Genomic DNA, 24,183 nt, shown 5'->3' with positions numbered 1-24,183 from the left:
GAGAGAGGGGTACACAACTACACATATTGCGGAATGATTATGTGAAGTGGAAGCAATATGCTAAATTCTAATATAGTTATTATTATGATGATTACCTTGTGAGTGAAGAAAGAAAAAGACAAAGATTGAGTAAGGACAAGACGAAGAACCATCCCCTCTCTCTCTCTCTCTCTCCAATAATCTAAGCAAACGTGAAACCCCACAACCATCACCATCATCCTCACCATTACCATTTCATGAAGCCTCCTCCTCCTCCTCTCTCTCTCTCTCTCTCACAGACACACACACCCTTTATATATTCGCTATGTTATCTCCATCAAGTCAGTTACAATAAGAAATCTCTGTCTCCCCATCTCGAGCTTGTTGAAACCCTACGATGAGGAAGCCAGCTGAGACAACAATGGGAAAAGAGAAAATGAAAAACAACAGCAGCAAAACCAAGCTGAGAAAAGGGTTGTGGTCGCCGGAAGAAGACGAGAAGCTTATCAAGTACATGTTGAGAAACGGGCAAGGTTGCTGGAGCGATATCGCGAGGAATGCCGGTTTGGAGAGGTGTGGGAAGAGCTGCCGCCTCCGTTGGATTAACTATCTGAGGCCTGATCTCAAGCGGGGCGCGTTTACCCCTTATGAGGAAGCACTCATCCTTCATTTGCATTCTAACCTTGGCAACAGGTCCCTCTCCCTCTCTAGCTACTTTGATAATCTCTCTCCCTTCTCTTTCTCTCACTTGTATTTGAAGAAGAATCTTGAACTTATATTGGCCACTTTTCTCTGTATGAAGTTTCTATCTATTTGTAGATCATTTTTTCCCCAAGAATTTTAGTTAGTGTGCAATGCAGGTAGATTACCTTCCATATACTGGAGCTAGAGCAGAATGTCAAACGCTTGGATATTTAATCCTTTTTTAAAAAACTACTCCAGATGAATATTCAATTTAGTGAGATTTTCATGTGCAAAATGAAATATGCGTAATAGGTTGGGACTGCAAACAACCTTTAAAGCTTGTTCGTTTTTTATTTTGAAGGAGGTTTAAGTGGAAATAAATAGATAAAGAAAATGTATTGGAGACCGTACGAGGGGGTTTTAAAGTCCCCAAACGAACAAGCTCTTAGTCGCTTCAATAGACAGCCCCAGGGTGGGAGGTTGCTCCCGCGATTGTTGACCCGAATTAACTCTGTATATGTAACAGCAAGTCCATCCATTGCCATTTAGGGTGTAAAAGTCATAATTTGACAAGGTGTTTTTTTTTTTTTTTTGCAAAATCCAAGTTCACTGTTCACCCATTGCCATTTCATGATGCCAAAAAATGGCAATGACATGCCAAATTTGTCGCCCTAGACGGTTATTGCCGTTTCTCACACACCATCCAATCCATTTGATTTCCTCAATTGCTTTTTTTTTTAAGCACCATAGCAAGCCAAAATATGAATTTAACAAAGTCATTTTGACACCAACGAGTGGACTTGCTCTAACGTCTTACTACTATATGTTTAGGTATGACAATTGGGGGGGGGGGGAGCGTAGCTGTTCCTTGAGAGGGTGAAAAGGTGTACGTGTTCTCCATAACTTGGATATAGTGAACTGTTGAGGCTTTCAAGTTCACTGTTCACCCATTGCCATTTTTTGATGCCATTTTGATGCCAAAAATGGGTTTGACAGTCATTTTTCGTGACAATAGGAGTAAAATGTGAGAGTTTATAGAAGCATCTCTTCTGTCTCTGGAATTTTGTTCAATTTCTTTCAACTCATCCATATCCACAATTAATACACCGCGTTCCTTGGTGGCACATACTTAGAGCATCTCCAATCAAATTTTCTCTATTTTTTCCATTTTAGAGGATCAAATTAATATTTGTTGAATCAAATAGTGAATATAGAGGATTTTACTATCCAGATAAACTCCAATCACAACCCTCTATATCTCTATATATTTACACTTTATTTCAAATACTTCATCACTCTTCCTCTCATCATTATTCGCTACACTGAAAAGCATGTGGGAGGAACTTAATTATCATCATCCTGTCACTCACTCAAAATTTATTACTTTTTGCATTTTAGCAAAAAGTAGTTTTGGAGGATCCTTCAAAACTTTTTTCCATACTCTATATGGAGGATGAAATTCAATCCTCCAAAATGGAGAAAAATATGGAGGATGGGTAGGAGTTAGGGGTGAGTATGGTTCGGACAGCTCACTTCTTATAAGGACGCTCTTATTTTAGTTAAGGTAAGGACGTCCATTTTTCTCCCACTTCTCGACAAAATTTCGATGATTCGAGTCGCTCAATGTCTTCAGAACGTGATTTTAGGAATACGCAACAAAAATCGGGAAAAAAAAAGACCCGGAAGGGCTCGATCGGATCAATTTTTGATAAAAACGCTATAATAACGTTTTTATCAAAAACTGATCCAATCGAGCTCCATCCAGACATTTTTTTTGCCAATTTCTCGGGAGTACCTTTAAAATCTCATTCTGAAGATATTGAGCGGCTCGGATCATCGAAATTAGATCGGAAAATAACAAGTTAAGTGCGCCTTTATAAGAAGTGTGTGTGTGTGTGTGTATATATATATATATATATATATATAGAGAGAGAGAGAGAGAGAGAGAGAGAGAGAGAGAGAGAGAGAGAGAGAGAGAGAGAGAGAGAGAGAGAGAGAGCAGCCATGCTTACGAGATGCAATATTTCATTTTGACTAATGCTATTACTTTCAGGTTAATTGTTTTCCTTATTTTGTTAATTTGATTATCGCAGGTGGTCTCAAATTGCGGCACGCCTTCCAGGAAGGACAGACAATGAGATCAAGAACTTTTGGAATTCCACCGTGAAAAAGAGGTTGAAAAACAACGGTAATTATTCCACATCCTCATCGTCTAACGTCAGCACCGATGAGTCAAACCCTAAAGATGCCACAGGAAGAGAGATCGTGTTCACACACGACCGCGACATCATGGCCATGTTGATGGACTCGTCATCGTCTTCATCAATAACCATGCATGGAATGGCCACTCCAAATTACCTCAACTACCCTTTCCCTTTCCTAGACAATAGCTACGACGTGTTCAATATGTCCCCTCCTTGCTTACCAAAGGGAGGTGCAGGAGAAGGGTATTGTGGGGAATTCTCGTTCGTTGAAGCAGGTGTGATGGAGCTAGAAAGTGACCCTCTAACTCCTCCATTAGAGAGTACTACTAGGTGCTTCGTTGAGAATAATGCTGGTGGTGATCACTACACCTTTGATCATAAGAAATATTGTAACAACTACTCCTTGGCTAATGTTGATGATCAGGGCAGCAAAATAGAGGACGTGTTTGAGGTTGGGAATCCTTGGCAAGGAGAAAATTACTCCAAAATGGGAGAATGGGATTTTGAGGGCTTGTTGGAGAATGTCTCAAGTTTTCCTTGCCTAACTGATTTTTAAGTTGCATTACACACACACACACACACACACACTCTCTCTCTCTCTCTCTCTCTCTCTCTCTCTCTCTCTCTCTCTCTCTCTCTCTCTCTCTCTCTCTCTCTCTCTCTCTCTCTCAATGAGCTTTCCGGCCCATCGCATAAGAAGTTTTGAAGATATATACAATTTTTCCTGTCATACGTACGTCAAAAACCTACATTTGCCTCTTTGAGCCCTGAAACCCTTCCCCTCTTTATTAAGGTAGTGAGATCGATAGTATGAGCCAGAACTTCAGAGCCTCGGAATTAGTAGATGTGTGAGCAAGTTGGCCCGGACATTCACAATTGTGACAAAAAAACAATACGAGTGAGAAACTGGATGAATGGGCGGCCACGGTACAACCAATACCTGTGATACGAAAAACAAAATCAGAATGAGGAGCTAGGCAGTGTAAATAGCGAATTGCAAGGTGGATATGAAAATAAAGGCTAGCTAAGCTAGCTAGTTTGTAATAAATTTCTATTTGTATGTTCCGATGGAATAATGAAGATGTGGAAGTTGTTATATATCCTGTGGAATGCAATAAAATAAGAATCATCTCTCTCCGTGGCACAGAAACGTAACTGTTTATTGCAGTACGTGGCGGAGCCAATGTAGGACCACTGAGGACACGGGCCTCCACTGTGTTTTTATTTATTTTTAGTTTTAGTTTTTCTTAAACCCAAATAGATATTGCTTTTTATATCGTTCAACCAGTTCTTCCAAATACGCACATTCATATAAAAGATATTTTGTTCAACAAACTCAAGAGTAGGGTGAACATTTTAACATTACTATCTACTTTATTTAGGATCCGTATTAGGTGGATGAACAAAACACTGTTCTAAAATCTGAAAAACTTGCATTCGTTTTTCGTGATGTAACACGTAAGCCATTGTCGTATTGCCAAAAAACATCAAGTTCTTGGTCGATGGGATGGGATGTCTGAGATTCGATCCGAAATTTTTATTTCATAGTGCCCCACTAATGCAAACTTGTACGTAGTCACATGCACCACTGGCTAATGGTAGGACTATTGTTCAAATAGTAATGTAGGGACATAACGGACCCAACAAAGATGGTATTCTTTTGAAAACGGGAAGAATGTGTTTGTACCCAAACATGATAGACTGTGGAATTGAGCGGACCACTTTTTAAACTTTAAAAATAATAGGCTTATTAAAATAAAAAAATATGTAATATGAATTTTATTTGAGATCTATTAAATCCTGCAAAAAAAAATTAAAAAATTATTTTCATAAGTCTATTATTTTTAAGCTTTAAAATAAATTCTTATTTTTTAAGTACTTATTTGAGAATCTGGAATAGGTCAGTCACAATTATCTTTAAATTTCAGTTTTCGTAGTCCAATACGATTTGCTTTAATTTTATTCTGCATATTTAATTTCCTCACACTCCATAATTGTGACTTTTAATTTCGGTAATGAAAATCCCTAGCACTTTTCATTTCAACGGTGTTCTTTGCATTTGAGCACCGCGCTCGATCACTATTTTTTTTTTACATCGCTTGAAAAAATTATCAAATCTTTTTCGTTTTAGGCAAAAATAAACCGGTGGTAGATTTCATCTACCTCGCATAGTTAGCCTATTCAGAAGTCGTTCTATAAGCACTCAGACCAACCTTGATCCTGACACACTTGCGCATCTTGATCAAGTCGTTTTCTAAGCACTCGGACCAACCGTGATCCTGACACGCCTGTGAATCTTGATCACACGGCCAAGGCATTGTTTTGCCTTTTTTTTTTCCAGAGAAACAAAATGACATGCTAACAACCTGTTGTTTCCTTCACTCTCTTTTTCAACAATTTGGATGGATCCCATTCTAACCTTTGAGTAAACTAGTTTTACCCATGTCAATTTAGTCTTTTGTCTATTAGGTAAACTTCATACATCAAAAAACCAGTACATGGATTTTGTTACAGAGGGAGAATGAAATGCTAAGGACACATCAATGTGTCACACCGGTCCCAACTACAACTCTTTCACATGCATATGTGAGAATTTTACAATAAATACTAAAGACCCGCTAAAAATCTACATGTATGTGAGAGGAGTGTCGTTGGAGTATGACAAATTGATATGCCCAAAAAGAAAGATGAATTTTGTTGTTTTTATTTTTAAAAAGAAAGAAAGATGGATTTCGTTTTTATGGTTTTTAACGCCTCGACTTTCCGGAAGCAAAATAAAATAAAATTTTAAGAAAATTTACTAAATAAATATAATTTTCCAAAATAAAGTTTAGCTATTACAGTCACAAGATAAATTTACTGATTCAAAATACATTAATTTCAGAGCTGACTCTAGGCTTGATACAAATCCGAAACATACTCGATCTTCGTTCCTGATATTCTTTCCGAGTTGAACTGCAACATCTTTGAATCCTCTCCATCGAATCCTGCGCCCACTGGCAAATTGATCGCCGAAGCAACCGATTGGCTAGGATATAGACGTATCCGTGAGTGATAAATCACCCAGTAGAATAATCCAACCCAACCACCCCTCTTACTTTACAATTAGTAGATAACAAGATAATATTGAATCGAAGAAGCCAAACAAATATTCTCCACATGAGTCAATTCATTACTATCCATAACCTAATGTAAAATCTAAGATCTCTCTGCGAGATCTTTCTTCCCCAACCGTTAGCTATGCTCGGTCCCATGAGATCACTTCCCTTTGCTGTCGCAGATGCACCTAAGTTATTTACCGAGTATGCATCCCAATAACTACAACAAGGGGAAAGCGTATCATGCCTGAATCACAACTAGGGTTCGCCTATCTTATATACCACCTCACAAATCACTTCACAACCATCACTGGACACCCGCCAGTCTATCAATTTATCACTGGACACCCGCCAGTTTTATTTTCATCAATTTATCACAGGTGTTTTATCACTGGACACCCATCAGTTTTATTTTCATCAATTTATCACAGGTGTTTTATCACTGGACACCCATCAGTTTTATTTTCATCAATTTATCACAGGTGTTTTATCACTGGACACCCGCCAATTTTATTTTCATCACAAATCTCAGGTGTCTTATCACTGGACACCCACCAGTTTTATTTTCATCACTGGACACCCGCCAGTCTATCAATTTATCACTGGTGTTTTTATCACTGGACACCCGCCAGTTTTATTTTCATCACACAATTTATCATTGGACACCTGCCAGTTTTATTTTCATCACACAATTTATCACTGGTGTTTTTATCACTGGACACCCACCAGTTTTATTTTCATCACATAATTTATCACTGGTGTTTTTATCACTGGACACCCGCCAGTTTCATTTTCATCACATAATTTAAAATCACGCCTGCAGCCAATCTAAAAATAAAAACTTTCCAGTCTATCCATTATCTAGCATCGTCTAGATGAATTCTATTTCGCAATACCACCTCATGTCTCTAGGGTCCACTCTAGCATCAAAGTCAAGTATCGGCACAATATGCAATTAATCAATAATAATTAAACAATAAATAGATAATGAAATCACGGAACTTTTTATGAATGGGCCGTTGCCCTTAATCTTGTATGGTCACAATGTCAATAATAAAGTAAGAGTTTTAAAATAATTTAAAAGGAAAATTTTCTGGGCTCTTATTAATTAATTCTAAGATAATAGATTAATTAAAAATCAATTTAAATACATTAATTAGATAAAAATATTGAAATATTTATCATGACCTAAATAAGAGTCCTAAAGATCCTACGCAACCAGTGGAGTGTCAAAAGTTGGGTTCGGAGGGTCACGAGATTTATTTAAATAAAGACGTTAAATAAAGTGGCCGAAAGTGAAGTAATAGATAATAAATAATTTACAAATTTAAAATATGTTACGGTCAACAAAATTTCATCTTCAGAATATAGAGAGTCGAAATAAAATTACTCGGGCATTTATAATAACGTTTATAAGGTCACAAAGAATTTTTGATCGGAAACACTATAGAAATAACAATAAATAGTAAATTAAATAAAAAATATAACAATTTAACAAGATATCATCTTTGAGATGCAAAAAGTCTAAGAAAAATTAGTTTGGGTGTTAAAATGTTGTTTGGAAGGTCGCAAAGATTTTTCGTTTGTAAACTTTGATAGATAACGAATAAATAATTTAATAAATAGATAATTAAATAAAAAATGATCTTAACAAGTTATGATCTTTGAGATGTGAAAAGTCTAGGAAAAATAGTCCGGGCGTCAAAAATGGTGTTCGGGAGGTCGCAAAGTTGTTTCGAAACGTTTAAAACCAACTTAATCTACCAGATAAATTAAACTGATATAATTAATACGTTTTATACTAAGTTGATATTATATTGTAAGAAAATAATATCAAGTCAGTAGTTTTTTATAATAATAATATCATAAGGATTTTAAAATAAATATCAGAAAAGTCATCTTCTTCGTAAATAATTTCAAATAAAGTATCGGGCTCAAAAATAATATCAATTTGGTAAATACGGCAGAAAACGCGCGGTTGACTATATTTTTTTCGTTTGGGACATAGGGTTAAGCATATAAACACTTAAGATACTTAGAGAAGAGGTTGGATAGGATTATAATACCTTTAATCGGATCGAATTGATTTAAAAACGAATCTTGAATTTTGGGAAAGAAGACTTCGGATTTTTTTTTGATCGGGAGACTTTGGAACCAAATTGGACGATACTTGGTGATGCTAGAAGTTGTGGGAAGTGATTGGAATGATCAATTCGGGTCTCGGTTGGTCGTGGCTATGAAACCCACTTTTCTCTCTCTTTCTTTCTCTCTCTAAAACTCAATGGATTGAAACTTGATTTTTTCTGATTTTTCTCTCTTTTGGACTGGTGGGGCGCGGGGAATATTGTGGTGTAAATTTCGTGGATCAATGGGGTGAAGTATTTATAGGAAAATTTTGGTGGAAGAGAATAAGAGTGAATTTAATAGGGTTGGGTTCATGGGATTTGGAATGGACGAATTTGGTTTGGTTTTAGGGTTAAGGAGGAAGTAGAGACGGAGAGACGGAAAGAGTTTGAGGTGAGGGAGGAGAAGGAGTGTGCATGTACGCATGTATGTGTAGGAAAATTAAAAAAAGAATGCATGTATATATTGTATGTATAATTGTATTTAAAAAAAAAGAATTGCATTAAAGAAAATAATTCTAATAATATTATATTTAGAAAAAAAAAATTGGGTCAAAAATTCGGGTCGTTACAGATTTAATATTCAATTTTTGCTAGGTACAAAGTAAATTGAATTGGGATTTTTTTTGGGGGTATAATTTGCTACTTTCCAATATTCGGAGTTCTTTTTTTTTAAGGTCCCATTAGGCCTAAATTTCAAATATGGTGCTAATGCCAAAACTATTGTGCATAAAAAACTTGTACCATGTGCAAAGTATAAGACTTTTATGCACAATAGTTTTGGCATTAACAAAAATAGTTTTTGCATTATCATTTCCCTTTCAAATCTCTCTCAATCGTATATTTCCCTTTCAAAACTGTTTTGCATCAAAAACTTGTACCATGTGCAAAATACAAAACTTTTATGCACAATAGTTTTGACATTATTATTTTCCTTTCAAATCTCTCTCAATCATATATTTCTTCTCTCAATTAGATTTAAAAACCCTACACGAAACCTTTAAATGTGTCGAAATCTTTTGAGATCCCAAACAAGACGATGGATATCCATCCGTCTCAAGTTATACTGATGGCCATCTCAAAGGAAAACACCGCCAATTACCCAAAAAAGAAAAGGAGAAATGACGGTCAATGGCGTGTTTTGATAATTAATACCCGCCAAAAATATTTTCAGCATTAACAAATGTTCTCAACATGTCCTTGATGATTATTAATTATCAAAACATGTTCTTGGACGTCATTTTCCAAAAAAAAAGGAAAACAACACCAATCCGTATCATGGATTTCATAGTTTTTTTTTTTATCGACAAAAAGATTATATTATTAAAAACTTGATACGGGTACATTAAAGAAAAGACACCTAAACCATGATATTAATACATGAAATAGGGAGAGGAAAAAGACTTCCAATAGAGCATTGGAAGAGAGGAGAAAAAAGAAGGCCAAAAATAGCTGGCCAGTAAAAACTACGAAGAAAATATCCTACGAAGAAAATATCATGGATTTTATAGTTAACCGTATAATACACCTTGGTTCACTTTTTATATATGTACAAACTAAAAAAACTCCGTAAGTAAATTGATCGAAAAAGTAGCGCGCGCCATAAAATTCCTACATACCCAAAACCATAACTAAAACCGTATATACATAGCTTATCTATTTTCCATGCCTTGTTTCATATTTCCTTAGTCTTGCTTCCTTTCGCGCATGATTTAACCAACTGCTTTAGACCCTTCTTCTTTTTCTTCACCTGGGCAGCTGGTAACGCCTTCTCGCTCTCCAGTTCTTCTTCAAACTGCACGCACAGCTGATACGAAAAACATGGTGAATGAAATGCATTTACTTCAATTTTTTAAATATTGGATTGGAAAAGAAAAATAGAAAAAAATCATAAGATTTCATTTTTGCCTGTCAATATACATAAACACGAAATGCTGTTATGCTTATTGAATTATATGTAAACATTATACAGAATGATCCGCGTGCTGAATTTGTGATAGCGGTATTTTGGAAACAATCAAGTACAAGAAGCTGTGTATCCCTATATATACCGGAGAGAGAAACACAAAAAGAAACCATAAAGAGCAATGCTACTGACACCGTATTTTGACACTGGCCACAACTGCAGTGGGCTCCACACAAACACTCAGTGTAGGGATCATCACACTTGCATCCTTGGAGGAAAAAAATGCAGTGTCAAAATGCGATGTCATTAGAATTTTCCAATCTTAAACTCTACAAATGGTTGGACCCAAGAATTCAATACAGAGCTTGATGTTTCCAGACCAAGTGAGATGATGAGTTTTCAAGTTCGAAAAAAAACTGCCAACCCTTATATATGCTTCGTCTTCATGCTAAAAGCAGATAAGGTATTCCATGAAAACCTTTAGGCTAATAGCAGTACAAGAAATTATAAATAGTAGCCTTCAATTCACTCGCAAAACTATGAGTATTAGCTAAATAATTGAGCCAGATTATTGTTTTTCTTTAGTCATTTTCCCCTTAGTTTAGGGCCGATTTTGTGTGGATTATTGATTTTTTTTTGTCAATCGATATAAGAGATCATTTTTACATCAGACACGAAGTACAAAGTACAATCCTGAGACTCTATATCAATTGTGAGAGTCCACGGGACAATCAAGCCCAACGACCCAACCAATACACAAAATAAGCCTATTATAGGAAAGAAACAAAGAAAGCAAGGAAAAACAATCTAAGGTAGAACACTCATACGCAGGTGGAGAGACTCGAACTCCTGACCTCTTAGTGAGATGCAAGAATCCTGGCCAATTGAGCTAGCCCCTGTTGGTCGTGGATTATTGGATGAACGATAAAAATATAAAAAGTAAAACATTATGGTTAAACTCTTTAGTTCACTAAAAAAATTAATCCAAAACATGTCAACTTTTTGTATTATGTTTCTTTATTTAAAAAATAAATAAATTTAGTTTACAATTCTTTACTTTTTAATTCTCTCGTCAACAAGAATTAAAAATCCACAAAAAAAAATTGATACAAAACTAATAAATGAAAAAAAAAACCCCTCAAAGTCGGCTTTTGAATTGTTCTTGGATATTTCTCCAAAAAAATTGGGTAAAAGTCAAAATTTTTTACTTTTCTAATTTCTCGTGTCGAGACGAAATCGAACCAATAATACATTAAAGGTTGGAGTGAAAATAACAAACTTGAAAAAAAATATGAACAAGGACAAAAAAAAAAGTCGGCAGTCTACCACTGGTTGATTAGTAAAAACACCCCGAAATAGCCTTTCCTGCAAATTAACAAGTACGGATATAGAGATACATGCATTCTGTCACCTCCCATTTTACATTCTGATTTTAGAACTATATATGATTTATTATTTTTCTGAATTAATAATGAATGGAGTATAGTATATTAATTAATACGTATATACCTTAAGCACTCGATTCTCCAGGAGAACCAGCCTCTCAAGGAGGGTACCCTTCATCTCAGCCTCCACCACCACGACGTCGACCGGAAGGCAGTGATCCTCTATGCTCTCCGGAGATAAATCCGCGGTGGACGATACCCGGCCGTCCCCACCACTAGTGAGGGTCCCACTTGAGGTAGTAGTGGACGCATACGAGCTCCTTGGTGACCTGGTTCTACTGCCTCTTCTTTCTTCCAAGTGATTCAACTGCATCATCATCGTAAATTAGCAATGATTTTTTTTTTTTTTGGGTAAAATAGACAAACAAAACATATATATTTTTTGCCAATACTGTAAATATAAGCGTAGTTAGCAGAATGTTAAAGATTAGTCCATAGGACTCATGACGAAGCTCGAACCCTGACCTTCTACATTGAAATCGATGACAAGGATTACCAACTGAAACAGGAGCCCATTGGTAAACAAAGCATGTTGTTTGATAGTGTATACTTCCTTCCTATTCATCAGAAGACAAAAAGTCATGTTCCTTTCTTATTTGTCCTTATTTTAGGTAATATTCCCAAAAATGAGTACACTGGCTATTAAGCATTTCGACCACTTGGTTTTCCAAATATATCTTTTCCTCACGTCCAAGTATACACTCCATCTGTTCTGAATTGTTGGACTTATACGAAAAAACGTGCAATTTTTGGACCAAAAAAATCAAGTACTTTCATGCATAATTTTTTAAATTTCTTGATTTCGATTGAGATATCTAATTTGGTGTCAAAAATTTTAAAAATTATGCACGAAAATACTTTATTTTATGATCCAAAATTTGTAAGTTTTTTTCGTATATGACCCAACAACTTGGGACAGAGGGAGAGTGTTTTTTTGAGGTTTGGTTTAATTTTCAGGAAAATGACTACAAACCTATACTTGTAATTCTTTTGAAAACAAATACTATATGAAATCTAACAGACACTCTCAGTATCTCAAAAATAAAAATAAAAATCCTTGTTGAAAGTTTTTGAAAGATAAAAGACAAAATTAATACAGTAAATACTTACAATTTTGTCTAGACGATGGAGTCTAGACATGATCGGCTCTTCGGTAGTAATCATTTCTGGGTTTTTCTTTTGAATCTGCGCTTTGGAGGGTAGTATTTGGGATTGGGTGATGAACGGTCTGCCGGGATCCGTAAATAAATACTCCAGATTGAGAGACAAGGCGTAATCAAAATAATGAGACGGTGACACGTGACTGAGTATTGGAAGGCACGTGTATGTTAGGGCAAGAGATATAGGACACGTGGGGACCTGGAACGTGTGAGTCCGATGATAAGAATATATATATATATATATATATATATATATATATATATATATATATATATATATATATATATTAGAGCAAATTTCCAATGAGGGATCCCGCACGACCTTACCGTGAGGAACTCCCCTTTTCCAATCGAATTGCTACGATCCGAGCCGCTCAATGTGTTCAGAACGTGATTTTAAGGCTACCCGCGAAAAATCAGTAAAAAATATGATCGAGAAGGGCTTGATCCGAGCAGTTTTTTACTGAACCGTTCAATGAAAAACTATTCGGATCAAGCCCTTCCTGATCATTTTTTTTTCTGATTTCTCACGAATACTCTTAAAATCATGTTCTGATCACTTTGAACAGCTCGGATTGTCGCAATTCGATTGGAAAAGGGAAGTCCAGCACGGTAAGGCCATGCGGGATCCCTTATAGGATCCGGTATACGGAAAGTTTTAAATTAAGACCTCTTAAAATGCGGACTCCCTTTTTTCGATCGAATTTTGATGATTCGAGCCGCTCATTGTCTTCAGAACGTAATTTTAAGGGTACCCGTGAAAAATTAACAAAAAAAAAATGACCGGAAAGAACTTGATTTGAGTAGTTTTTTATTGAACCGTTCAATAAAAAACTGTTCGAATGAAGTCATTCCCGGTTCTTTTTTTTTTGCTGATTTATCATGGGTACCCTTACAATCACGTTCCAATCACATTGAACCACTCGGATCATCGAAATTCGATCAGAAAATAAGAGAAATAAGAAAGTCTGTATTTTAATTAAAGTGAGGACTCCCTCGTAGAAAATAGACGTACATTACTACTACTTGTGAATTGTAATGATTCCTACCTTCTGCGCGGTCTTTTAACAGTTGATTCCACACTCCAAACGAACCAATCCGGACCATGCTAGCTCACCCCTAATTCAACATACCATATGGGTTCTGGTTTTGTATGGGTGTGTGGGAGTTATGGGTTCTAGTTTTTGTATGGCTTTGACTCCTTTGAGTTATTTTGATCTGCTGCTAGTATCAGAATGAATGATAAGTGAGAGAATCTTGATTTTTGTTTGTTTGTATTGTTTTTAAAATGGTTCCGTTCCATTTTTTTTTTAATTTTCACATTTGTGTATAGTTGAAAAAAATTGTTTTTTTTTTCTTTTTTTGCTAAAATTCTGGAAGCATTTAAAAAAATGGATTGAATTCTGATATTCGATTTTATAGATTCGGGTTACCACGTACTAACAGATTTATGAAGTTTGGATTTGGATTTGTCGGATTTAGATTCAATTCGGTCCATTGACAGGCCTAGTTCCACCATGTATGCATAATGGTTCGTAACTATCCGTAGTAAGAAAAATAAATAAATTTTACCACAAATTTCATTACTATTCTTACCAAAAAATGTCATAACAAAGCAACATAATGGTTTTGGGACACAGAAATTTGGGTCATGCTATAAAGTCATGACCATATATGCACAACATATGATTTTATTGATTTAAATAAACAATTGGTAAAATCCTGTGTGATTTGTCCTTTACCAGGAAATAACAAATCCTATGATTCGATCTCCAAAACCGATCACGATCCAACGGCTATAAAGCTTGTTGTGGAATCTCCCCTATGATGAACTACTTCTAGCTCTGATGAACTACTTTCAATCTCGGTTCCGACATTTGGGTTGTTCAAGCCCGATCTCTAACTTGGTTGCTCAATTAATATTAAAGCCATAAAAAAAAGTACAAAAACAAAAACAAGATTACATGAATCACTGTGTTTGGTTGACAATTTTAGAATAAAAATTTTGAGTTAAAATGTAAAAACATGTGATTGGATGCAAGATCTCAAAGATGAGTGGGGACTTGAGTGGGTCCCCTTGACTCTCTCATGAGAAGGGGAAAAAAAACTCACTCAAATTACTCACGAGTTGCCCCAAGTTTTCAAAAGTCTGTTCTGATCCACCCAATCTCACTTTTTTAAAGCAAACAACTTCGGATCAATTTCGTAGGAGAGAGAGAGAGAGTGTGTGACCAATTTCGGAGGGGAGAGAGAGAAGGGACCTTCTTTTTTAAGGGATCCGCTACTTTTGGTCCACTTACTTTACAAAAAGTTTGCATTTAAAATTAACTTCCTGAAATAAAAGTTCAAAAAGATTAACCAAACACAGTATTGTGTTTTTAACTTGAATTACATCAAAATTTTAAAATCAAAAAGCAAACCCGATTATAATGTTTTCTAATTAGCATGATCCAGTTCTAAAAAAAAATTAATCCAGTTCAAAGAAAATAACTTCTTGGTAAGGTTTGGATTCATTTGGTCTCTTCCTTCGGCCTACAAAAGGCACTTTAATACCTTTGGTTCAAACACATCAAGAAAGAGTAATCCTCTTCTTCCTTGATAGTTTCTACTCCTAAAACTCCTTTGTTTTAGTGGCAGAGTACAAACACAGTTTGGTTCGACGGGGAGTTTAGGCAGCGTTTCTGCAACTGAGTTTGACCAAATTCCTGAGAGACAAATGCCGACAAAACCTCCTCCAACTCCAGTAAGGCGGCGAATTTGTCTTAATGACAACGTGTGAAACACGGGCATCGGTTTTCAATTCTAATCCTTTTAAAGTTTCTTTTATAATTTTAATTCAGCTACTATAATTATAATTAACTGTTTTTCCTAGCTAACACATGGTACCATAGGTTTTTCCATGTCACATGATCCATTGATATCAAATAGGGGTGCAAACGAGTCAAGCTGAGCTTTGTAGTGTTCAAGCTACTTGTTTACTAAATGAGCCTAAAATTAGAGCTCGAGCTCGGTTTAGTTGTAAATAAGCCAAGCCCAGTTAATTTACTTAGCTCCTCTTTAAACGAGCCAAGCCTATGCAAATAAGCCGAGCTTTTAAGAACCGAGCCGAACTTTTGAGTGTTGATCGGCTCGTTTACTAAATAAACCTTAAACTCGATCTTGAGGTCAGCTCGATTACTTAAAAAAAATGAGCCGAGCCACAAGCTACTCGCGAGCAGCTCAATTCATTTACAACCCTAACCAAGATAAACACACCCAATGATAGACAATTCCTTATGGAAATGCCCATTGTTATGAGAGAATTTGTGCTTAGAGATAGCCTGAATATTAGGCAAGTTTTAGACTAAGCTTAGTAGTTATTTACTTCCTTGCACGCTATGTTTATTATGTTGATACTCTTGATGTGGTATTGTGTTTTGTAAGTTTTTTATGAATTTCCCGTTTGACCCCCAAAAAAAATAGAAAATGACAGACAATGCATTTTTTTTTTTTGGTTAGATAACAGAGAATACATAAAAAAATAAATAATAATAATAATGATAATAATAAATAAAAAAACAAAGAGTACCCATATGGATGTGATTTCAATCTGTGAAGGAATCCAATTGCCAATAGAAAGGTAGGTTTATATTTATGATAATCACCCTACTCTTTTTCCTCTACCTCCATTTTCAATTTGGTAAGAATGACAATATTAAAGCATCTTTTGCTCTAATCTTCCAAATTACAGCCTAGATTTGTGACGACCCACCAGAAAAAATGATACTTGCAATTAGATTTGTCTCCTTAAACAAATCTTCCTCAATTCCGTCATACCAATAATCAATCAAAATACCAAAAACAACAAAGAAGGTGAGTGAAATAGTACAAAATAGAACAAATTAGAGTAATTAATTGTTGGTTATTGGCTTGGATTCCCGAAGGTTATATAGTTTTCCCGAGTTCACTTAGAAGATAAACACAAGAATTGAGTAAAATGATAGACGTGTATGACACATTTGACCGGATCCGGGGGTTCTGTAATGCATCCTCCGTCGAACCGACCGTCCATCTCGACAATGGACGTGCTGCTCGGATTTATAGGAGTTAAAATTAAATTCGTGTCGTTCGTGCCGAGATGGCTGATGCACTACATGCAGCGTTTCCCATTCCTAGTTGACCATTGTCGCCACGTCCGCCACAAAAGTAATCTGGTGATGAAACAAAAAACTTGAAGATCGAGATGTTCATGTTTTTTTTTCACCTAATAATAATATTAGGGTCAGTAGTGGTTAGGTTACAATCATGGCTCGATGCTCTTGTGCTCAAACCTCGGCCCCATAACAAAAACAAAACCACGTACTATATACAACTTCTTCACTACTACAAGAAAAAAGTATTTTAATTAGTACGTACGCTAGTATTGACAGCGATTTTAAGCTTGACATGACCCGGGATCGATGGACAAATCAATACGACCTTGACCAAAACACAATTCTCAACTCGTGTTATATCGATTGACATGTTAAATTTCATACATCTTTCGTCCCTTTTTAAATGTCATGTTTCGTAATTTCAACTTATTAAAAAAACATCATTATTATACTTTTCACATCAATTTTTTCCTTCACTTTTTCTACTTATCCATCATCATTACACTTTTACTCACTAACTTTTCAAAATGGAATTTACTTTTAGGGACAAAATAGGCAATACACTAATTTTTACTCACTAACTTTAGAAAATGGACATTATTAAAGAACAGCCCAAAATAAAATACTAGACTCTAAATAAACGACGGAGGGAGTATGACGACGACTAATTACATATATATGTAGGGTTTGACCTAGCTATTAATTATATTGATGCTAGCTAGCTAGCTCATCTTCTAAGCTTTTCTTGTTGTCCCCCCTCTTTGCTTAATTTGAGCTGTTCTATACAGGCTAGGCATGTGGCCAGGATCAAGTGCAATTGTGCCATTTTGAGGTTTGGGTTTATGTGTCAAGGCAACTGCTTCTTTTGAGGATTTTAATATCAAAATTCTTTTACTATTTTCACTTGGTCGATAATTATAATATCAAGAAGACAATCAGAGTAAAATAAGAGAGTGATTGATATACTCAAAAGCATCATCTATGGTAAGAAAACATTGAGAGAGAGAGAGAGAGAGAGAGAGAGAGAGAGATCCAATGCTAAAGTATTACTTCAAACAAATCGAAACAGAAAACGAAAAACCGGGTGTGCAGAGATCCTCATTTGTGACAGATCCTGGCCGTTGGCATGGTGACACAAACCGGAGCATAGATCTTCCTAGCCACCGGGGTTCCCCGTTTCGGTTCCTCCGCCGCAGCAAAGCCGGCACCAGAGCAAACTGCAGCCGCCGCTGCGGCAAAAACCAAGTCTCGCCTTCCGCTGCTGCTGCTCTGATCATTCTTGCTAATTTCTTGGCTTATCTTCCCTTCTCCTCCAACACTTTTGGGCATACAACTTCTGATGATAACAAGCGACCTCCGGTGAGTGGCGGTGGCGGTGGTGGCCGGAGACCCGCCCGGACGGGTGGCTCCACCGAGGAATGAGGCTGTCACGGAGACTGATGCCATTCTTCTACACTTAACCGAAAACTCCCTCAACTTTTCTTTTCTTTTCTTTTCTATAGTGTACTTTGTTAATTATGCATGTGTGGCATGGAAGTAACGGTTATGAGAAAGCTGACTGTGGGGATCATCATCCTATCACAAAGACATGTCGGTCCAATGGTTTCTTGCCACGTGTCACGCTCTTATCTATATGTATGCTTATTAGAGCCGGTGGTTCTCAATTCTCTTGTTGATTTTAAGGTCAGAATATTAGGACATGTCTGGACATGCCAAGCACCCCCTGTCTAGCGGGCGCTGAGCGGCATCTAGCCGTTCATCTCGGTACAGATGATTCGGTCTTGACACAGATGGTTCGGATTAAATTTGAACGCATACAGATCTTAACCGTCCATTGCTCGACCAAATCTGAGTTGTCGATTGCCGAGATGAATGATCAAATCAGCCGCTCAGCACCTGCTTGACAGCATCCCCATTCTTGTCTGGGGTGTTTTGTGTTTATAAACCTCTCAAAAATCAATTTCATACAGCCGGGGAAAAAATAAATTTTAAAATGGTACAGTATCCTTAGCAAAAAGCACCTTCAAAAGATAAATTAGCCTAGTTTTGACGATAATTTTATGGAGGATGCCATTTTCGAACCCACTTTGATGATTAAAAATGTTTATTAGTCTCTCCGAGTTTGTTGAGAATATTAATCATGCAAAACTTATGTTAGATCTCAATGTAACACGATTATCTTGAGATGAATATAGATCTTCGGTACCTATTTCCTCCTCCTATATAAAAGGAAGGAGTTTTTCGGAGGTCAATTTCTAATTTGGGACGAATTTGCCCCTCAATTGCAAATAGTGCAAGCGTAGCCACATGGGTAATTCGGTCTTTTTCAGCCTATGTAAAAAAAACGGACGGCATCAAGCCACGTCTCCCCCTCCCTTTTTCTTCTCTTCGTCTTCTGGTTAGAGAGAGAGAGAAGTTTTGAGGCGATTTTGTGGGTTCTAGCCTTCAACAGCGTTGCCGCTTGCCGTCCAGAGCTGACTGCCTCTTCACTCTCTCTGTCTCTCACAACACAAACGCACATATACCCCTGTCTCTCTCTCGCCGCCCATAGTTACCAGGCATCTGGATTCTTCTTTGGGGTGTGCTCAAGGCATTCTTCTTCGCAAGAATTGCAAATAGTGCAAGCGTAGCCACATGGGTAATTCGGTCTTTTTCAGCCTATGTAAAAAAAGTGGACGGCATCAAGCCACGTCTCCCCCTCCCTTTTTCTTCTCTTCGTCTTCTGGTTAGAGAGAGAGAGAAGTTTTGAGGCGATTTTGTGGGTTCTAGCCTTCAACAGCGTTGCCGCTTGCCGTCCAGAGCTGACTGCCTCTTCACTCTCTCTGTCTCTCACAACACAAACGCACATATACCCCTGTCTCTCTCTCGCCGCCCATAGTTACCAGGCATCTGGATTCTTCTTTGGGGTGTGCTCAAGGCATTCTTCTTCGCAAGAAAAAAAGGGCTAGGGTTTCATGTGCGTTGTTCTCTCTCTCGATGAAGGATAGGTTTGCGAAAGCTTGACAAAGATCTGGATCCCCGTTGTTTTGCACATCGTTGTTTGATCACGAAAGAGGTAAGTGTTTCTATCATTCTATCTGCCCATGTTTGTATTTATCGATTTTGTTTACCCGTTTTGGAGATTTGCCCACTCTGAGCCGTTGCATGCTTCCAGATCGTTCTTGTAGAAGTGTAGATAATTTAGTTCCAGTTGGAAGACCATTTCTTCCCTTGTTGGCTGTAGGCGATGCCGTGTTCTAAAATACCATGTTCCCATTTTTTTGGTTGTGGTTTGCGTGTTTGGGGTTTTCGGGTTGATGTGCAAAAGATCTACGTGTTCTCATCGTTTTGTCTTGCTATGTGTTGTTCTGCAACTGTTTTTGGGGAAATTGTTAGATATTGAAGTTGCGATGTGTTATTTTGCAACTCTTTTTGGGAAATTTGTTAGATATTGAAGTTTCCGCTGTTTTCATCTTCAAAAAAATTGGAGTAGTGTTTATTTTGAGAGCAACTTTGCTCAGTTTTAGTGTTAAGGGTTTTCTGGTTTGCTGTAGCTCTTTGGTTTCTTAGATGCATCTATTTAGATAATTTGCCGCTGTCTTTAATATGTGCTTTTGTGGTGGGTTCACACATGTTTGGTACATTCTCCGACTGGGATTTTGCGATTTTTGTGTTCCGGTGTAAATGCGGGTTCCAAAAAGTGTTTATAGTTTCATGATTTTTCTCAGTTGTTAATTTGTCATTGATTTAGCTAAATAGTGTTATTGCCTGCCATTTTTTTTTGTGTGGTTTCTTTGTGCATGGCTTAAACCCTTGGTATTGATTCACTAAATTTATATTTTGATTGTTGTTTCATGGCAATGGTAGTTCAGGTCCCCTTTGTGCGTTGGATCCGTGTGGAACGTCAAAGCCATCTGGCCTTGAATGGAGTTTTTTGCTGTGGAAACCGCCGGTAGAATGAGAACAATTGCTGTTGTGTCAACTCATAGAGCCCCTGGACACCTCTACTACAGACCATTTAGCAACTTTGTGTGTGATTAAGGTGAAATTCTATCTTTGGGCGGTACCTCTGAATGAGATTTGAAGAGTAAATTAGTTGATTAGTTGGATTCAGTTGTTTGTCGCTCATTTGTTCGTTATAGTCTTCAAGGTATCATTATTTTGATGATTCATTGACATGCATATTATGTATTAAATTTGTTTCAACTAAATTTTATAAGGATTAAATATATTGCTTTACCCATTATTGTCCCTGCCACGATTGGGAACTCTTGTATTTTGAGAACCTTACATTATTTTTATTCTTTTTAGGTGTGGTTTGTTGTTGGCACCAGAAATAAGTTTCGCCCTTGATTGACATAAATGCGCCACTGGTTTCATTACTTTGTTTCATTCAATTGTATTTACTCATTTATTTATCTATCATTTCATACCTAATTTGTTGAGGCATGTCCATTGTGAACTTATTCCTTGATTTTTACATACTTCTCCGGATATTCCAAGGGTTTACATCTTTGCTGAAAATAGTGGGTAATATGGAATTGGACTTGCTTAGAAGTTTAAGTATGTGAGTCCATGGCTACTCTTGTAAACTTATCGTTATTGTGAAGGACATTAGTCCTGGGTTGGAGGCATTTTTTTAAACTCAAGAATGGTCAGTTAAGGCCGGAGATTAGAGGAATGTTGAATCAAACGATATTATGCCATTAGTTTTGAACATTTCAGTTTTGTTCTGTTTATTTTCTAATAGTTCATTTAATATACATTCAATGTCGAAGCATAATTTACGTTTGACCAAAAAAAATATGTCGAAGCAAATTTTACTTCAAGTTTAGAGAACCTAACAGTAGTTGAGGCTAAAATTAGTCGGAGGAGTTAGCCGGCCATCTTCTTTTATTTTCTTTTTTCCCAATTTGGACCTGTTAAACTTGCAAGTTGAAGAAATTGACAATGTATTTTTACAGTTGTATATGACACATTGAGGTTAATGATCTTTTCCTATTTAATGTTTTGCTAACAGTAAGTTCTATTTCCCATTTCGCATAATTTCTGTTTATTTTTAGTTGTGTAAATTTTATTTGTTTGTCTTTGAACTCCAACATTTCTCTCACACCTCTTCTCTCTCTTTTGAGTTCAGATTTTCAAAGCTAAAACTTTTCAGAATGCAGGAGCAACAACAATTAGAACTGTTTCTCTATTATGCCCGATTGCTCCACATGTTTGGCACTCTAATTATGTTGAGAATATAGATAGTATGGTGCATATTCTTTTTTGCAAGATTGACTCTCAACGCTGTAGTTTCGCATGATTAGATGCTTCGTGCCATTTTAAAATGATGAATTTTCGTTTTGAATTATGTAAATGCATTTGCTTCCACTTGGTCAATTGTTATATTTCATGTTCGTTTGGACTCCTCACATTGTCTGCTTTCAGAAATTTGCACAGCTGGCTGCTATTATTCATAGAAGAAAATTTTATCTTCTTTCCCATATGAGTAGTGAGTTGTTTGCATTTTTCACATGTGATGCCCCTATTCATGTTTAGTTTTCATTTAGTGACACAAAGATAAATATGAAAAGAGATTTGCTTTAGTTTAATTCCTCTCCATTGTGTTCTGGTAAATATGGCATTACACAAATACCAACTAATCAAAACTTATTCCCTGCAATTTGGCTGGATATACTTGCATAAATGGCAATCATAGTGATTTCATTTGGTATTCACCTTTTTGGCCCTAACAGAGGTTTCAATGAACTAAATAGATTCACAGGACACAATCCCTTTTAAGCTTTTGCAGATCCAAACCTGTTTTATTTGTTGCTCCAGGAAATTTTCGTTCCTAATGGGGTCTTTGTTTGTTGTTTTGATTTCCAAGGACAGGAGCTTGAATCATGTCTTACCGAAAAGGAAAGCTATATCAAGGAATTGGAAACTAATTTAGGTGCACGAAAAGAAATTAATAGTCATCAGCACAGTGAATTGAAGGTGCTCAATGAAAAGAGAAATAACGAGGCAAGAAGAATGAAGTCATTGGAGAGGGAGGGTAACCGTGTACGTTCTGAAATTTTCCTATTCAAGTCCAAGGTTTGTTTACCATAGCTAAACCTACTTGGCATCCTGCTGGTTTCTGTGTCAATTTAGTTATTTGTCGCATTTGTGTGGTGTATGTGGGTGTGGTACATCTCTTTTCAATATTGGTTTTGCAGGTTAGACTCCGCTTGGGACTTTGGGATGCATAAGTTCAATCTAGATTGATTTATTTTGGCATTCTACTGGTGTGTGGAGGTAACCATTTCACCCAATTATTTAGCTCTCTACATTCTTGTATGGCAATACAAATGAAGAATCATTTGTCTGCTTTGTTTTCGTTAAATATTTTGGGTGCATTTTTGGGTTTGTGTCAAATCGATTCCATTTTTTATACTGTGTTATGTGGGGGTTTCTTCAGTCTTGTTAATGGTGACCTCTTTAGAGCATGTTTTGGCGATGGTTTGCTACATTTTTTAATTTTTTAATTTCCTGCCTGTGTAAAAAGAAGTTGTTTTGGGTTGCCATTTTTCAATTTGGGACACATTTGCCCCTCAATTAGGGAGCTACTGGTTTTGATGAGGAGGGTAATTCTGTCTATTTGGCTCATGCGAAAAACGTGGACCAAATCAAGCCACCTCTCCCCCTCCCCTTTTCTTCCTCCGGTTTAGAGAGAGAGAGAGAAGGATCGCCCCATCGGAACTCAGAATCTTGATGCGATCCTAGCGCGGCAACCCGACCCAAGCCCAGCTCAAGTCCATTGTATTTTTCCGTTATTTTGACCTCATGTCCAAACACCTCAGGCCCAAGCCCTTCGACTGCCAGCTGAGGACGCATTCAAGGTGTTGGACAAGGGTGTTTATTTAACATGTTTTTACATTGCATTTAAATTTGTGGCTTGGTCTCCCAACTTGGTTGTCCCAATTACCAGTTTGTCATACACTTTGTTACATTGATTAAGTTCATTTGTTTGTCAGACATTTGCTGTCTATTCTAGGAATATCACATCTTTATGCGCCACATTGCCATTTTTTGATGAATTCAGATAAATTGGGCTCCATGCTTTAAGGCTTTGCATCTAGACGATGTTGCTGACGAAAAAGTCACTGGAAAAAATATTGGCTGAAATGCATTTTGCAAAATATACGGGAAAATGTAAAATTTCCAAACCACGAGCTCTTTGGATTTCATTTTCTAATATTCGATTGTTTAGTTGTATTTATTCTTTTGGCCACTTTTGTTAGATTTACTCTATTGTTTGAATTATTTTGTTACAGGAAATGTTCAAAATTCTTTAAAGCTTGGCAATGTAGCTCACACAACAGTCGCGGAAGAATGATTCAAAGGAGAACTCTCAATATGTGTAGATTTGTTTTTACTTAGACATTCAAGTTTTTGAAGCTATCGTGAAACATGAATGTGCATGTGGATGGTGTTTTGCGTTT

General features: G+C 36.7%; 3 protein-coding genes and 2 long non-coding RNA genes across 7 annotated transcripts; 3 read left to right on the top strand and 2 right to left on the bottom strand.

Annotated features, from left to right (window-relative positions):
• The first annotated feature begins 289 nt into the window (after window positions 1–289).
• Window positions 290–3,965, top strand: LOC131317870 (transcription factor MYB83-like). The gene is made up of 2 exons (XM_058347549.1): window positions 290–672; window positions 2,757–3,965. The coding sequence occupies exons 1-2, from the start codon at window positions 377–379 to the stop codon at window positions 3,421–3,423; spliced, it is 963 nt and encodes a 320-aa protein (XP_058203532.1). The 5' UTR covers window positions 290–376; the 3' UTR covers window positions 3,424–3,965.
• A 5,623-nt stretch (window positions 3,966–9,588) lies between these two features.
• On the bottom strand, window positions 9,589–12,650 carry LOC131317862 (uncharacterized). Of its 2 annotated transcripts, none has more exons than XM_058347540.1 (3): window positions 12,550–12,650; window positions 11,504–11,746; window positions 9,589–9,883 (listed from the first exon to the last, which is right to left on the bottom strand). In XM_058347540.1, exons 1-3 carry the CDS (start codon window positions 12,601–12,603, stop codon window positions 9,764–9,766), a joined length of 417 nt encoding a protein of 138 aa, XP_058203523.1. In that variant the 5' UTR covers window positions 12,604–12,650; the 3' UTR covers window positions 9,589–9,763. The 2 variants fall into 2 exon arrangements, with proteins under 2 accessions (XP_058203523.1, XP_058203519.1); XM_058347536.1 differs by having other exon boundaries at window positions 9,595–9,895.
• Window positions 12,651–17,673: 5,023 nt separating this feature from the next.
• LOC131317855 (photosystem II 5 kDa protein, chloroplastic-like) lies at window positions 17,674–18,283 on the bottom strand. The gene has a single exon (XM_058347525.1). It carries the CDS (start codon window positions 18,176–18,178, stop codon window positions 17,831–17,833), a length of 348 nt encoding a protein of 115 aa, XP_058203508.1. The 5' UTR covers window positions 18,179–18,283; the 3' UTR covers window positions 17,674–17,830.
• Window positions 18,284–19,466: 1,183 nt separating this feature from the next.
• On the top strand, window positions 19,467–21,972 carry LOC131317844 (uncharacterized). Of its 2 annotated transcripts, XR_009197419.1 has the most exons (3): window positions 19,467–19,787; window positions 20,579–20,753; window positions 21,849–21,972. It is a non-coding gene; the product is annotated as an uncharacterized LOC131317844 (long non-coding RNA). The 2 variants fall into 2 exon arrangements; XR_009197418.1 differs by lacking the exon at window positions 21,849–21,972 and having other exon boundaries at window positions 20,579–20,829.
• Window positions 21,973–22,496: 524 nt separating this feature from the next.
• On the top strand, window positions 22,497–22,996 carry LOC131317838 (uncharacterized). The gene is made up of 2 exons (XR_009197417.1): window positions 22,497–22,795; window positions 22,918–22,996. It is a non-coding gene; the product is annotated as an uncharacterized LOC131317838 (long non-coding RNA).
• The last annotated feature ends 1,187 nt before the right edge of the window (window positions 22,997–24,183 follow it).

This window comes from Rhododendron vialii, chromosome 1a (assembly GCF_030253575.1).
Source record: "Rhododendron vialii isolate Sample 1 chromosome 1a, ASM3025357v1".
NCBI classification, from domain to species: Eukaryota; Viridiplantae; Streptophyta; class Magnoliopsida; order Ericales; family Ericaceae; genus Rhododendron; species Rhododendron vialii.
This window is presented reverse-complemented; position numbering and strand designations above follow the sequence as displayed.

Bases quoted from the DNA above. Each gene is read 5' to 3' on its own strand.
- LOC131317870 (XM_058347549.1), top strand. From the start codon at position 377: ATGAGGAAGCCAGCTGAGACAACAATGGGAAAAGAGAAAATGAAAAAC. The intron at 673-2,756 runs GTCCCTCTCCCT...TGATTATCGCAG, and splicing joins CATTCTAACCTTGGCAACAG to GTGGTCTCAAATTGCGGCAC.
- LOC131317862 (XM_058347536.1), bottom strand. From the start codon at position 12,603: ATGATTACTACCGAAGAGCCGATCATGTCTAGACTCCATCGTCTAGAC. The intron at 11,747-12,549 runs GTAAGTATTTAC...ATGATGATGCAG, and splicing joins TCCATCGTCTAGACAAAATT to TTGAATCACTTGGAAGAAAG. The intron at 9,896-11,503 runs GTATATACGTAT...TTTTCGTATCAG, and splicing joins TGGAGAATCGAGTGCTTAAG to CTGTGCGTGCAGTTTGAAGA.
- LOC131317855 (XM_058347525.1), bottom strand. From the start codon at position 18,178: ATGGCATCAGTCTCCGTGACAGCCTCATTCCTCGGTGGAGCCACCCGT.